Consider the following 14,950-nt stretch of genomic DNA (forward strand, 5'->3'; position numbering starts at 1 on the left):
CCTCTGGCCCAGGAATGGAGACCTGGATTCTAGGTCTGCTCTGCCAGGTACTTGCTATGTGATTCGCAGAAGTTACACTCTTGTTCTTGGTGTCATAGTCTACAAAGAGAGGATGGACTAGTGAGCGTTGCTACAGATAAGTCCTACTCTGTGCAATGCACTCCAGCAGTCTCGCTCCTGAGCTCCCAGCTGGCCTGCAACTGGGCACTACTGTCCCTTTTTACAGATGAGTGATCCAACGCTCAGAGAGGGAAAGCGACTTGCTCCAGGTTGCATAGCCCAGACCTGAACTCAGGAATCGCCTGTGAAGTCTGTAACCTTTCTCCAGCACCACCACACTGCTCTCACGTGGCACATGCTGAACAGAGGCCTCTGTGCAAAGAAGCCAGTCCAAAAAATGGGCACGGGCTTCCCTGGTGGCGCAGTGGTTAAGAATCCGCCTGCCAATGCAGGGGACGCGGGTTCGAGCCCTGGTCCAGGAAGATCCCGCATGCTGTGGAGCAACTATGCCCGTTTGCCCCAACTACTGAGCCTGTGCTCTAGAGCCCGCGAGCCACAGCTATTGAGCCTGCGCGCCACAACTACTGAAGACTATGTGCCTAGAGCTCGTGCTCTGCAACAAGAGAAGCCACAGCAATGAGAAGCCCACGCACCGCAACAAAGAGTAGCCCCCGCTCGCCACAACTAGAGAAAGCCCGCATACAGCAATGAAGACCCAACGCAGCCAAAGATAAATAAAAATAAAATAAATAACTTACATTTATTAAAAAAAAAAAAAAATGGGCGCTAACTTTGGGAAGCTTCTACTGTGTGTGGGGCCCTGGCCCTCCTCACTGCTCTGTGAGCTGGGTATCATTCTCCCCATTTTATAGATAAGGAAACTGAGGCCCTGATCACAGGAGCTGAGTCTCCCAGATTCTAAAACGTGTTCTTTCAAGTCCCCAGGGCTCCCCAGACCTCACAGACACCCTGTCCACTTTCACTGGGTTTCGTAACTGCCTCCTCTGTTTACTGCCTGTTGTCCCATTTAGCAAAACCAGAGGGGCGGGTATTCCCAGGAGGACCCAGAGCCCAGCAGTGAGCCAGAAAGCAAACAAGCTCTGAGAGAGGGCTTTCCATGAGTGGCCGGCTGCCCGGGAATCAAGAACAACAGTGTTCGGGGTGAAGAAAAAAGAACAGGGTGGTGTCTTCCAGGGCCAGCCAAGGCCTTTTGTACATCGAGGCCGGGGGCGGAGGGTGAGGCTGCCTGCTCCCGTCGCTGGTAGCTGCCTTGGGAGGTCCAGGGAGACACGGAGGCTAGCCTAAGGTCACAGAGGAGCAGGGCCAGAGCTGGTGGTGGGGGTCCTGGATCCAACTATAGGGGAGAGATGTGGGCTGATGCTGAAAGCTACCTACTGTGTGTAGCACTAGGCGGGAGCCTGGAACACCCAAGATCAGAGGTCAAGGGGATCTCTGAGGTCCAGAGAAGGGCAGGGACTAGGGCGTACTCACATAGCGAGTGGTGGCAGAGCCGGGCTGCCTCCCAAGTACAGGAGACCATGACTGACCTGCGTGCCCATGAGTGGCACAGAGTGTAGGTGCCACAGTCCATCTTCCACCCAGTGGCTGCAGCCTGGGGACCTTCCTAGGACAAGCCTCTGTCCTGGGTGCTCACAGGTGCGGGTGCAGGGCTGGAGGCCTGCGACCTCTTCAGCCTGCGAGGCGTGGTAGGGACGGCCGCCCCATGGAGTTCCGGCTGCCAGGCTTGGCTTGGGCTTGACTGAGTCAGCGCCTGCAACCCTTTACCTGTAAAGGGTACTGTTGCTCCCTTCCTGCCCAGGTGCGATGGTGCTGGGAGGCCCTGCTTGATCCCCAGATAGAGCTTGGGCACTGGAGCCAGCCAGACTTGTGTTTGAATCTCAGCAGTGCCTCTTTCTAGCTGAATGACCCCAAGCAAGTGACTGAAACTCCCTGAATCTCTGTTTCCTGGTCTATAAAATGGGAACTTTAGGGCTTCCCTGGTGGCGCAGTGGTTGAGAATCCGCCTGCCAATGCAGGGGACACGGGTTTGAGCCCTGGTCTGGGAAGATCCCACATGCCGCGGAGCAACTGGGCCCGTGAGCCACAACTACTGAGCCTGCGCGTCTGGAGCCTGTGGTCCGCAACAAGAGAGGCCGCGACAGTGAGAGGCCCGCGCACCGCGATGAAGAGTGGCCCCCGCTCGCCGCAACTAGAGAAAGCCCTCCCACAGAAACGAAGACCCAACACAGCCAAAAATAAATAAATAAAAAAAAATTTAAAACCTTTAAAAAAAAAAGGGAACTTTAATACCTATTTCCTCTGGTTGCTGTGAGGAGACTCAGTATCAGACACCCCCCACCCCTTCCTCCCTCTCTTCTCCCAGAGATGTCTGGATCCAGAGGTGAGGTGGCATGCTGCCATCGGTGACTGCCGTGCCCCCTTGTGTAGGTCAGGGGCCCTGCACTGTCTCATTCAGAAGGACCTGTAGAGGCAACCTGGACCAATGCTCCCATTTTACAGATGGAAACACTGAGGCTTAGAGACGTGTCAGTTCCGGATATGGTTGTAGAGCCAGTATCTGGGAATGCTGGGCTAGGAATGAGGCTTAGAGTCAGAGCATCAGGGCCTACCCCATCTTTTGGGTATCTGGACCTTGAGGCCCAGATAGGGACAGTGATTTTCCCAAGGTCACCCAGGAAGTCTGTGGCAGAGGCAAGCCTAGCACTGGGTGGGGACTCTTCCTTTCTACCTAGAAGTTTTTCTTTTGCATTTAAGTCCCCCCACTGGCCCTGAACTCATACATCCTCTTCCAGGCAGGGAGCAGCATAAGACCATGTTGTCCGCATCACAGTCTCCACACATCACTGCCCTGTAGTGAGAGTTTCTAGGCCATGGGCTCCCCGAGGGCAGGAGCCAGGGCCTGTTCACCAGGCCTCCAGCGCTGAGGACCCAGGCTCCAGAGCTGTGCGACAGGCAAAGCTGCAGGGCCTTTGTGATCATTAACCAGGGGCCAGTGACCCTGGGCTAGTGGTCAGTGACCCCTGGCACTAAGGCCAAGCCACAGCAGCCCTCTGTTAATCACCAACTGAGCAGAAAGGACTGCTCAGCTGGGCCGGATGCCCCCTCAGGTTCATTTGGGGGACAGGGATGACGAGGAAATTTCTTCTTCCTGCTTGTTTGGATTTTCCAGATTGTCTAATGAGCAGGTATCATTGTCTATTTTAAAGGTATTATTTTTAGATCAGTCTTTTTTTTTTTTTTCTCGGCCATGCCACGCGGCATACAGGATCTTAGTTCCCCGACCAGGGATGGAATCCATGCCCCCTGCAGTGGAAGCGCAGAGTCTTAACCACTGGCCTGCTGAAGAAGTCCCCCTAGATCAGTCTTTTATAAAAAAAAAAAAAAAAACCAAAAAAAAACTTCAGTGGATAAATACTTGTAAATAGTTTCAATCCCTATAGCACATTAAAAATTTTTTTCACACAAGTATATTGAGGTATAATTTAGATACCGTAACAATTCACCCATTGTAAGCAGACGGGACTGTGATTTTTAGTACATTTTTCAGTTGTGTAATCATCACCATAATCCAGAGTTAGAATGTTTTCATCACCCTAAAATGTTCCCTTGTGCCAATTGCAGCGATGTGGGTGCTTAACCCCAACCTCTTCATCCCTTTCAAACAAACTGGCTTGACACTTTGGTGTTTACCCTCCTTGATTTTTTTAAGGATGTATACAAAAACAGGCACCCTCATAAAACAGAGGAGAGGAGTCACATAGTTATTGCACAATTTGCTTTTTGCACTTGGAGATCTCTCCGTGCTTATTGAGCACCTACTATGTGCCAGGCACGGTCCGCACTAGCTTATTCTTTTTTCACAGCTGCAGAGTGGTCCATTGTATGGCGGCTCCATAATTTGTTTAACCGGGACATTTGGGTCCTTTCCAGTTTTCTTCAAACAATGCTTCAGTGAACATCCTTGCACGTATATTTCCGCGTTCCTCTGTAAGTGATACTGAAGGAAATGGCACTGTTGTCGCATTACCTGTTTCGAATTTGTGGTCATAAATTGCTCTCTAGAGAGGGGAAACTGGTTTATACTTCCATCAAGAGCATATGAGAACTGTGGGGTTTTTATAATCCTCGAAATGCCTAAGGAGAGGGAAGAGCTCTCTGAATTTAGGCCAGAGCTGATCCACTGCAGGCTCTGCAGGCCCAGGACTAGACATAGAGCTTCAAGAACTCGGGCATCTCTCTGTGGTTCCCCACAGACACTGGGATAAAATTCAGACTCTTCAGTGTGACACACAGGCCCCTGTGACCCCCCGCCGCCCTCTCCAGCCTCATCTCTTCTTGCTACTGTGTTTCAGACAGGACCCCTCCTTAGTCACTGCATGTGGCCTGCATTTGCCCTTTGCCCATGCTGTTCCCTCCCCAGAATGCCTCTTCTTCTCAATCTCCCTCCTCCCTGTCCTTCAAGGCCCAGGTCACAAGTCCCTTTGTCCATGAAGCTTTCTTATAATCCCTGCAGTCTGATTTGTCTTCTCCATGTGTGTGTTCATTTAGCCCTTTATCTGACCCACAGTCCACCTTAAATGGGAGGAAGTTGTGTGTGATGGAAGGCAAACTTCAGCCTGATTAGATAGCAACTGGACTCCAGGAGGAGCTGGGGCGGATGACTAGAGCTCGTGGGGAAGGGGGATGGGAACTCCCATTTACTAATTGTCAGACCAGGCCATTCTCACACAGAGAGACTGGTTTAATTCTCAGCAACCACTTTATACCCATTTACTAGATGAGGAGACTGAGGCAGAGAAGAAGAAAGTAACTTACACACAGTGGAGGTGGGAATCAAACCCAGGTCTCCAGCTTCTCCATTCTCTTCCCTGTCATTGCATTCCCTGTTATTGGGAAAGGAGGAGATCTGGGATGCAAAGGGAACTTGGAAATAGAGAAGCTGGGTCCAGCAGAGTAGTGAGAGGGAGAAGAGAGGGGCTGGCGAAGGTGGGAAGCAGGCCTGGGTGAATCCGAATAGCACTTCTAACCCAGTGACTGACTGTAAGCCTCCAGTGGGAGAGTGAGAGATGGGAAGGGAGCCTGGGAGAAGGGCAAGAGGCTTGAATCCTTGACTTTCCCAGGGAGAGCCAATAGGACCTAAAACTGAAAAAAACAAGAACAAAACCAAAACAAACACCCCCCCCAAAAAAGAATAAACCCCAAACAACAAGGGCTTGTTATTTAAGACATGAAGGCAAACACTGAAATCAGCTGAAGGAGGAAGATAGAAGTGGTTGGTTGCCCCAAGGTAAAAGTAAGTGGGGTTGAGAGGCAAAAATTTGCATAAATAACGTGACTTTAAGTTTTTATCAAAACAACCTTTTACAAAATAAAAACTTTTTTACAAGGAAGGAAAGAAGGGCAGTCTTGAGTAAAATAGAACCTGCAATCCGAGAAGTTGAGAGATCTGCCTGCCCCTCTCTGTCTGGCTTGTTCAAGGGTCCAGTGAAGGTCAGCCCCCTGGACTGTGTCCTCAGCTGGTGACAGCCACATGCTGCCTAAGTGGGTGGTCCACTCAGAGCACCTGGGGTGAAATCTTGGCTTTCGTTTCCTAGTTGTGTGCAAATTGCTTGACCTTTCTGCACTCAAGTTTTCCCCTCCTTAAAATGGGGCTGTCGATAGTACCCAGTCTGTAAAGGATGTTAGGATGTGTCAGTTTTCATATGAAGTGGAAAACCTTCAATAAATATTAGTTCATGATATTTTTTGCTGGAGACGTTAGGGGTGGAGAGGGGAGGGGTCTTTGCATGGATCATACAGGAGTCTAAGGTGGGTGAGCTCCCTGCCATTCTTACGTGTGCCCATTTAGTGTGCACTGAGTTAGCGCCTGCTGTATGCCAGGTCCTGCGCTTGGTCTCCACCCCTGAGCTGGGGTGAAGGGGTGGCCACGCCCAGTTGGATCTGTCCCTGTGGGAACCCCGAGGTCTCTAAAATCCAGGCCAGATCCCCGCCCTTCCCAGGCCCGCGGGGGCCCAGCCCTGCCCAACGCCCTGGGGCCCAGCCCTGCCCCACGCCCTCCCTATGGGGCGGTCCCCAGCTTGGGCGGGATGCGCGGGCGGCTACTTAAGGTCTGCGACTGGGGAGGCCCAGGCTGCCGCCCAGGTCTTCTGCCGCTGTCGCTGCCATGGCTCCGCACCGCTCCGCGCTGCTGGGCGCGCTGGTCCTGGCGCTGTGCGCGCTGTCGCCGCCGGCCCGCGCCGCCACCGCGTCGCGGGGGGCGCCCCAAGTACGGGCGTCCCAGGGGCGGGTGACCCAGGCGCGGGTGAGTGCCCGGGGGGCCACGGGGGGCTCCCGGAGTAACTCTCTATTGTAAGTTCTTGCAGATACAGCGCTAGGAAAAGGGGAGTAATTCAGGTCTAGAATGGAAAAACTGTTTTGTTGCTTTGTAAGTATCTCTTGCTGCTTCCGGGGCTCCGGTGGATGTGGGTGGGAGCCTCAGGGCCCTGGCTGTTTCCCTTCCTAGAGGCTAACCTCACCTTGGCCGGATTTCTTTTTCCCTCGGTGCTACCTTCTGATTTCTTACCCATCTCTGCCCCCTGATTTCTCCTCTTCCTTGCCTGATTGCTCCTTCCCTCTCCCTCATTTCTCTCCTTCCCTCTTCTGATTTCTTCTTCCATTTCAGATTTTTCTTTCTTATCTAATTTCTCTCTGCCTCTTCAATATTTCCCCCCTCTTTCTTGTATGATCTCACCTCCGCCTGCTTACCGTCCTTCCTGTTATTTATTCTCCCCTCTCTGGTACCTCCTCTGCCCTGTCTGGTTTCTCCTCGCTCCTGCTGTTCTTTTGCGTTCTCCATCCCTCTGCCTGAGTTCTCCCATCTGTTTTTTTTGACTTCTTCCACCAGATCCGGCCCGAGGTGACCTGCGCCTGCTGATTTACACCCTCTGACTCCAAGCTAACCATCCCGCTCTGCTCCATCTCTAGCCCCAGTGCATGTCTGACGGCCTTCCCCCATCCTTGACCACCTCATCTCCAACAGGCTCCTGCAGACCCCGGCTGCGTCCTCTCGCCTTTTCCAAGAAATGGAATTTGCGGGGTGGGGTTTTGGGGGCAGGAGGGAGGAGGCAGACAGCGCAGGAGGCCACTTGGGCTCAGTCATCTAGGCCCTTCTTGGAGGTGTGGACATGGACATGGATGGGGCATGGGAAATCTTCCCACTTCCAAAGAGCAAAAGCAGACAGCCTGTGTGACCTTAGGCTAGTCCCCTTCCCCTCTTGGGGCCTCAATTTTCCTGTCTGCAGGGTGGAGTTGGATAATGAACTCTCTGAGGACCCTTCTAGTTCGAAGGACCACTGAGGATGCTGGAAGGGAACAAGCTGAGCCCCTGGCGACCCCCAGATTTACCATTGCCATCTGAGGGGTCTCCCCACGGTCTCAAAACTCGTGCTCTTAGAGCATGGGCCAAGTCCTGCTCTGTCATTTCCTAGCTGGGGGTCCCCGTCTTCACCTCTCTGCGCCTCGGCTGTTGCATCTAATTGGCACTAAGAAAGGAAGAGAGAAGGGAGGGAGAGCCTTCTGTCCCCCCATCACCAGGGAGCTGAGGAGGGGAGACAGATGCCACAGACAGGGTTTGGAGCCTAAACTCTGCCCTGTTTGCTCACTCATCGAGCAGGGGTCATAGAACGGGGTGGGGAGAGTCAGCGGCTCAAGTGAGATGCTCTTGGTGCTGGAAACCACCCTCCCTCGTGCCCCGGGGTGGGGTCTCTCCCCGCCAAGGCCCCTGCCCTCGCTCAGGCTCCTCCCCATCTCTTGCAGCCCAGCAGCATGGTGGTGGAACACCCCGAGTTCCTCAAGGCAGGGAAGGAGGCCGGCCTGCAGATCTGGCGTGTGGAGAAGTTCGACCTGGTTCCCGTGCCCCCCAACCTTTACGGAGACTTCTTCACAGGCGATGCCTATGTCATCCTGAAGACGGTGCAGCTGAGGAATGGGAACCTGCAGTACGACCTCCACTACTGGCTGGGTGAGGCTGGCCCCGCCCGAGCCCCCATCCCAGCCCCTCTGCTGTAAAGCACAGACCTTTGAGGCGTGGTCGCCAGGAAGTGCCCACGGGAATTAAGTGACTATTGACTATCAAGTGTGTGCCAGACCCTTGGTTACATGTTCCCAAGACTCTAGAGCCAGCCTGCCCGAGTTCAGACCCCGGCTCTGCCCTTTGGCAAGATATTCAGCGTCTCTGTAAAGTGGACCTGATGATTGCGCTGGACTACCTCATAGGACTGTTGTGAGGGTTAAACAAGCCACTATGGCACACAGACGGGGGGTGACTTGGGGACCCTGCACCCCCTGCACAGCTCCAGCCACACTCCAGTTTGCCCTTCAGAGTCGGAGCCTGGAGTCCTGCCACGGCTCTGCTATGTGACTCTGTGAGTCCTGCCCCCTCACTGGGCCTTGGTTTTCTGATGCTCCCTGGCCTGACTTCATGCTCAGGAGGGTTGAGAGTGAGTGCAGGGGGAATGCGTCAGAGCTGGGAGGACTCTTAGAGACCTTGGAGTCAGCCTCCCACCTCCCCCATTATACATACAGATAGATTAACCGAAGCTCGTAGGAGGCAGGGGCTTGCCCAGCTTCTGCAGCCAGGCCTGGGCACTGCTGGGGGCTCCAGACTCCTCCTCCATGGGAGGCTGGGGCCACTTTACAGAAGCCCGGCTCATGCTGCTCTGATGTCCCCCAGGCAATGAATGCAGCCAGGATGAGAGCGGGGCGGCCGCCATCTTCACGGTGCAGCTGGATGACCACCTGAACGGTCGGGCTGTGCAGCACCGTGAGGTCCAGGGCTTCGAGTCCGCCACCTTCCTTGGTTACTTCAAGTCCGGCCTCAAGTACAAGGTGGGTGCCGGGCAGCAGGGACAGATGCACCAATGGCAGGGCTCACTCAGGTCCATCCATCTGTCAGTCTTGTTTGGTGATGTGGGCAGACCGGTCAGAGCTCAGCCTTTGGAGTTGGTTAGCTCTGGGCCCTTCCTAGCTGTGTGACCTTGGACGAATCACACTCTCTCTCTGAGCCTCTGGTTTCTTATTACATTGAGAGAAGAAAATTCTCCATCACTTCACAGGGTGGTCTTCCTAGCCCCAGCAGTAAGGGGTGGGCCACGGGTGGGAACCTTGCTTTCCCGGGGCTTGAGCCTGTACCCTTTAGTTCTTAGTCCCTGCCAACAGGGCCTAGGTTAGGTATTTGAAACACATTTGATCACATTTCTCTTTCTGCTTGTTAGAATCCCCCTTGAACTTGAACTCTGAGGAGTCTGAGCCCCAGCCCCAAGCCAGGTAGGGCTGAGCAAAACCAAGCTGGAAGCCCCAAGAGGCTGTGCCGTATATGCTGTATGACTTCTGGGAAACCATTTGGCCTCCCTGAGCCTCCCTTTCCTCTTCTGTTACATGAGAACCAGTTGTACCTACCCTTCGGGCCTGGGGAGAAGATTTGGTGAAGGCATAGCTGGGAAATGCCTTGCACAGGACTTGGCACCTTGGAAGGGCTCCTGGAAAGCTGTAGTTTTACAAAGCTGGGGTTCTCTTTGGTCAGGATAAGGAGGGGATCATAAGCTTTGATGGTCTTAATGTCAGAGTTCAAATCGCTTATTTTAAGAGAGGGAGGGGCAACGGAGGCATAGAGAGGTTAAGCAACTGGTCCAGGGTCACACAGCAAGTCAGTCCCAGAGCCAGGACCAGAACCCAGATCTCCTGACTCCCAGCTTTTTCCCACTACACCAACCTGCTTCTCATGAGCAGGGTTCTAGGATAGGTATTAAGCCCCATCTATGCTGCCGATGTGCTGTGTGACCTTAGAGAAGTCATCGTCCATCTCTGGGCCTCCGGGTTGTCTGTGTTAGCAGGGTGGCCACACTGTCTGCTCAGCTGACACATCAGGGATTAGGTGATGGAAAAGCTCTCATGAGACTGAGATAGCAGAGGGCAGGGTGTGTTGTGGGAACAGGGCCTCAGCCCTGCGCTGCGTGGAGCAGGGTTGGATTCCCTGGAGCCTCCCAGCACCGCTGTCAGCCACACCCACGCCCACAGTGCCTCCTGCGGAGCTGTCCAGCTCTCCCATCTTTCTACAGCCTCTTCTGAGGCCTTGGTACCGACGGAGGGAGGGGTGAGAAGCTTGGGACCCAGTCCCTGGACTTGGAGAAGGACCAGGGCTTTTTGCAGCTCCTGGATCAGAAAGCGGAAAGGACACTCGATCAGGAGTCAGAGAGATTGGTTCAGGTCCCAAGGCCACCCCTCTCCCTGCTTGTGCCTCCAGGTGGGCGCTCTCACATATTTGTCGTTCATTCAGCAAATAGTTATCAAGCCCCTTGAGCAACAGCGCCTGCTTATTGTTGCTGTCTGGACAGCAGCGACTTAACTTGTGGACAAGTTAAGCAGCTTACAGAGCTGGTAAGTGACAGAGCTGGGATTTAAACCCAGGTGTGAAGGGCCTCGCACAGAACGAGTTCAGAGTGGACATTTGAAGACTCCCTGGTCTCTGATCTTAGCTCAGATGGAGCCTAGGAATCTAAGTGTTTAGCAAGCCTCCTCCACCCTCCGGTGATTTTTCCAAGATGTTCTTGGACCATACTCTGAGGAATGCTGCAGGGGATGGGTTCCCAGCCCAAGCCTGGATTCGGAACTTCAGTCCTGAGAGGCCCTGGCTTTCGGTGGAAATGTGAGGTCCAAGGCCAGTCCTGCTTTCCATCTTCTGCAAGTCCTCCTGCTGCCCCTGCACTTGGCAGGCCCAGTTCAAGGTTCTCGGCCTGGCGCCCTCATCAATTATAGATTTCCGAGGAGCAGAGCTTGTTACGCAAGACTTGTTTCTGTGAAAGCCTGCTCCTCGGAGCCAGTTCCGTCCTCAGGGTGTGAGAAGGGGCAGGGAGGGGACGAGAGCCGCTAGAAAGGGCTATCACAGGGCCTGTGCTGTCCTGTTCCGTGACCTCCACATCCTTAAAGTCATTGCATTTGATCCCTCCTCCTCCTCCTCTTTTTCTTCCTCCTCCTCCTCCTAACTCTCAGATGGAACCCTAAAGACCCCATGGGGCTGTGTTATTTGAAAACCTTTGTTCAAGCAGAGTCTGGGGTGCCCTGAGTCCTAGAAGCTCCCGGAACGCAATGGGAACTCACAGAATCACTTGAACCCTTCCTGTCCTCCCTCCTGTTTCTTAGATGAGGAACCCTGAGTTTAGAGGGTGGAGGGGACCAGCCCCAATCAGTAGGTTTTTCTTTGTTTTATAACATATTTTAAAATGTAGATCTTTATAGCTTTTATCCTTCTTCAGACTACAAGTGTGATACAAGCTTATTGTAAAATGTCAAACGTAGAAATATGGCTTCTAGGAAGTAAAAGTCCCCCGTGATTCTACTCTTGGAGATATACACCAAATGGTACATAATTTTTCTCTCTCTATATATGAACATATATGTTATTTATTTTTTTAGCCGCACCGCGAGGCATGCGGGATCTTCCCCATGACCAGGGATCGAACCCATGCCCCCTGCAGTGGAAGCGCAGAGTCTTAACCACCGGACTGCCAGGGAAGTCCCTATATGAACGTATAGATGTGTATATTATATATAGATATAGAATCTATACATATATATGATATATGTGTATATATATCATCCCTTTAATTTGGAAAGTGGCTTTTAAAACAATATCCTATTAAATTTTGTTCAAATAATTTGATGCCAGTCTCTGCCCACCTAATGATTAGACCATAGAAAGCAACAATCAATCCTAAAGATTAAAGTAAAAATAGTGAAAAATAGTAAAACTTTCCAAAAAGTCCTGCCCCTTATACTTGGAGATCCACTAATGTCTCCTAAGAGCTTACTTTTATTTTTTTGTTAACTAATCTTTCTAAGTCTAATTTCCTAGATCAGTAAGATTAGAGGAGTTAATTAATCAGGAAATGCCTGTCCATACTCATTAGAAATCAAGTATTCTTTTAATTTATAAATTCATATACAGAGAATTTATTGGAACCAAGATTTATGCCATTGAACAACACTTTTCCTTTTTTAAAAGAAAGTTTCTATTTTTTTGATAAAAAATAAAAGGTACACTTGTACAAGTAAAATATTTTAGAGATGTATTTCTAAAAGTTAAGGGTCTTTCTCTTCCCTCATTTCCCCATTTCTTCCTCTCTGAGGAATCCATGAAAATGGTCCATGTGTCCGTTCAGCACCTTTTGGAAAAGCTTTTCAGATCCACGGTCTCTTTACCTCCAGCTGAATGGGGTCCCGGGGTCAGTGGTGCCCACAGACACTCAGGAGTTCCCTGGGCAAGGCTGGTCCCTAGATGGGCGAACTTGGGGGTAAAACTTCCACCAATTATCTGGGACCCTGGGCACGGGGCTGAACCTCTTTTCACCTCAGTTTCCATGCCTGTGAAATGGGGTAATGAGAGTTGCTACCTCAGGGGCTTGTGGGGACCACATTGCATGGCTGTAAAGCAGGTGCCTCAGCCTCTGTCACAGGCCTAGTAAGTGGCAGCCTCTGTGGTCATTACCAGGTGAGCACGGGGCATTGCATCTTCTTCCCCAGCAGGAGGGTCCCTGAAGCCAGGTGGAAAGAAAGGCTCTGAGAATACCTTGGCCGCCCTGCTGGGCCCAAGGGGATGCTCTTGAAAGGCCTCATGCTGGTACTAAGAAAGGACACCAGGGGGCGCTCCACTCACAACAGGGAAAACATTTCAACTTGAAGAACCTTGCTCTGAACAGTGGTTTGTTCCTGCCTCCCATCCTGGGTGACCCTAGTGACCTTTGCTCTAAGAAAACCTGATGTTGGGGGAAAATGTGGCCCTTACAAATTTAGTTACACCTGGGTTTGCATCCTAGCTCTACCATTTACTAGCTTCGAGATCTTAGGCAAGTCTCTTCACTTCTGGCATCTGCATTTCTCATCTGTAAGATGGGGATGATGACACCTCCCTCATAGATGACACGTACAAAATGCCCAGCAGAGTGGGCATTATCATTTCACAGCCACTTCCATGTTGCTTACTGTGTGTAGACGTAATAGGAACCCAATTATACTCACTCCCTTTGTCCCTTGCCCTCTGTGCGGCAAGTCAGACTTGGCTTCGCTCTGCAAACTGAGGTGTCAGCAAGGGACCTGGAGCGGGTGGCCACATTTCTGGCCTTAGGGGCCCTTGACCTGTGGAGCAGGGAGGTGAGTGCCAGATTGGAAACAGGAGGCAAGGTTTTACTCCTTAGCTTTGCCGCGTGCTTGTTGAGCGCCCTTGAGTAAGTCACTTCACTTCTCTGGGCTTCAGTTTCCTCATGCGTAAAATGGGAAGCTCATAAGGACCTTCGCAGCTCTGACTTGACATCCCTGGGGCTTGGGGTCGGTGAGCACCTGGGGCTGGGAACTGTTTATGAGGACGCCCAACCCACTTTATTTGGCTTTCTGCTGAGCCAAGGGCAGTTTTGACCGCTGCCAGGAATCCTTCCTGAAGCTCCCTGGGAACTTGGTGATGACTGCAAAAGGTGGCACAGCAGGGGCTTTTGTCACCATTTCAAAAGGGAGAGGCCTGAGGCTCAGAGAGGGAAAGAGACTTGCCCAAAGTCACCCAGCACTGTAGTGGCAGGGCAGGGACTTGAACCTGAGGTCGGTGCTCTGTCGTTTACCCACAGCTGCCTCTGAAGGCACAGCTGGGTGGGACTTGCTGCAGCAGCATCAGAGGAGGGAGGGGGATGGTCTCGGCTGGAGACCGAGAGAGCCTTGAAGGATGGGAAAGCTTTGGGTGAGTGCTTCTCAAAGTGGGTTTTGCAGAACACTCGAGCTGCAGGCAGGATGAGGAGGAGAAAAGCAGTTCTTGATTCAATAAGGCAGGGAAATGTTCTCTAAAACAAAAGGCAAGCAGGTTTATTTACCCTAGGACTTCCCAGAGCCTTTATTATGTGGATGTACATTATGTAACAGTCAGGGAGCAAGTAAGGAGCATTCCTTGTGCTTATTTGATCATGGAATCCTTTCCTTGCAGACTGTCTTGGGGGATTAGAGTTCCTTAGAACATCCCTTGGGAAATGCAGGTTTTGAGAAAGGAATGTTTGAAGCTTTTTGATCCAGGAAAGTGGGCCCAGGGGTCTTTGTTAGTGGAGTATGAGATTCAAAGGGGTGGCAGCAATGTGCAGTGGGTAGGGAATCTGCTAAAAGTCCAGTGGTGCATAGGCCAGAATTTCCTTCAATTCATCCCTATCCCTTCCCCAGACGCTCTCCCGTGGACTAACGCTGTCTCCTTGACCCAACAGAAAGGAGGCGTGGCATCGGGATTCAAGCACGTGGTACCCAATGAGGTGATGGTGCAGAGACTCTTCCAGGTCAAAGGGCGGCGTGCAGTCCGCGCCACCGAGGTGCCTGTGTCCTGGGAGAGCTTCAACAATGGCGACTGCTTCATCCTGGACCTGGGCAATGTAAGTCCTGCCCTCCCCTTTCCCAGGGGCCACTGCGGTGCTCCAGGCCTGACTCTGGGGAGGTGGACACATCCACGTGAACAAGTAGGGCAAGCCACAGAGACAGTAGCCCCCATGCACACACATGCTCTGTGTAGCAGTCAGACATCCCTGCAGAGATTTGGGTACAGACGTGCCTGGCGTGTAGACTCAGACTCATCATATGCCTGCACACAGACCTCACGCACAGCGTACTCTGGCTTCAGTTGATGTACAGACTCCCTGGCATGTTCATGTGCACATCCTGTGTACCTTTTTACACATAGTCACTCACTTGCAAATACATGGTGGGCATGTGCAGAAACTATAGGCTCTTGGAATATAGCCAATATTTTATAACAACTACAAATGGTGTATAGTCTTTAAAAATTGTGAATCACTATGTTGTACACCTGAAACTTATATAGTATTGTAAGCCAACTATAAGCTCTTGCCCAGCAGGTGTGGCCACGGCACCACGATGA

At 52.0% G+C, this 14,950-nt stretch overlaps 1 protein-coding gene across 6 annotated transcripts in view; it reads left to right on the top strand.

Moving 5' to 3' along the window:
* GSN (gelsolin) overlaps positions 1-14,950 on the top strand; it is a 56,442-nt gene that overhangs the window by 22,613 nt on the left and 18,879 nt on the right. For 2 of the 6 annotated variants that reach the window (XM_007178099.2, XM_057547799.1), the window contains 3 exons: positions 7,816-8,020; positions 8,732-8,886; positions 14,286-14,447. In XM_007178099.2, the coding sequence (XP_007178161.1) occupies positions 7,825-8,020; positions 8,732-8,886; positions 14,286-14,447 (513 nt within the window). In that variant the 5' untranslated portion in view covers positions 7,816-7,824. Of the gene's footprint in view, positions 1-3,884; positions 4,009-5,840; positions 6,323-6,374; positions 6,446-7,815; positions 8,021-8,731; positions 8,887-14,285; positions 14,448-14,950 lie in introns of those variants that run through there. The other 4 variants (XM_057547801.1, XM_057547800.1, XM_007178097.3 and 1 more) reach the window with 4 other exon arrangements.

Source organism: Balaenoptera acutorostrata, chromosome 6 (assembly GCF_949987535.1).
Source record: "Balaenoptera acutorostrata chromosome 6, mBalAcu1.1, whole genome shotgun sequence".
Taxonomy (NCBI): Eukaryota; Metazoa; Chordata; class Mammalia; order Artiodactyla; family Balaenopteridae; genus Balaenoptera; species Balaenoptera acutorostrata.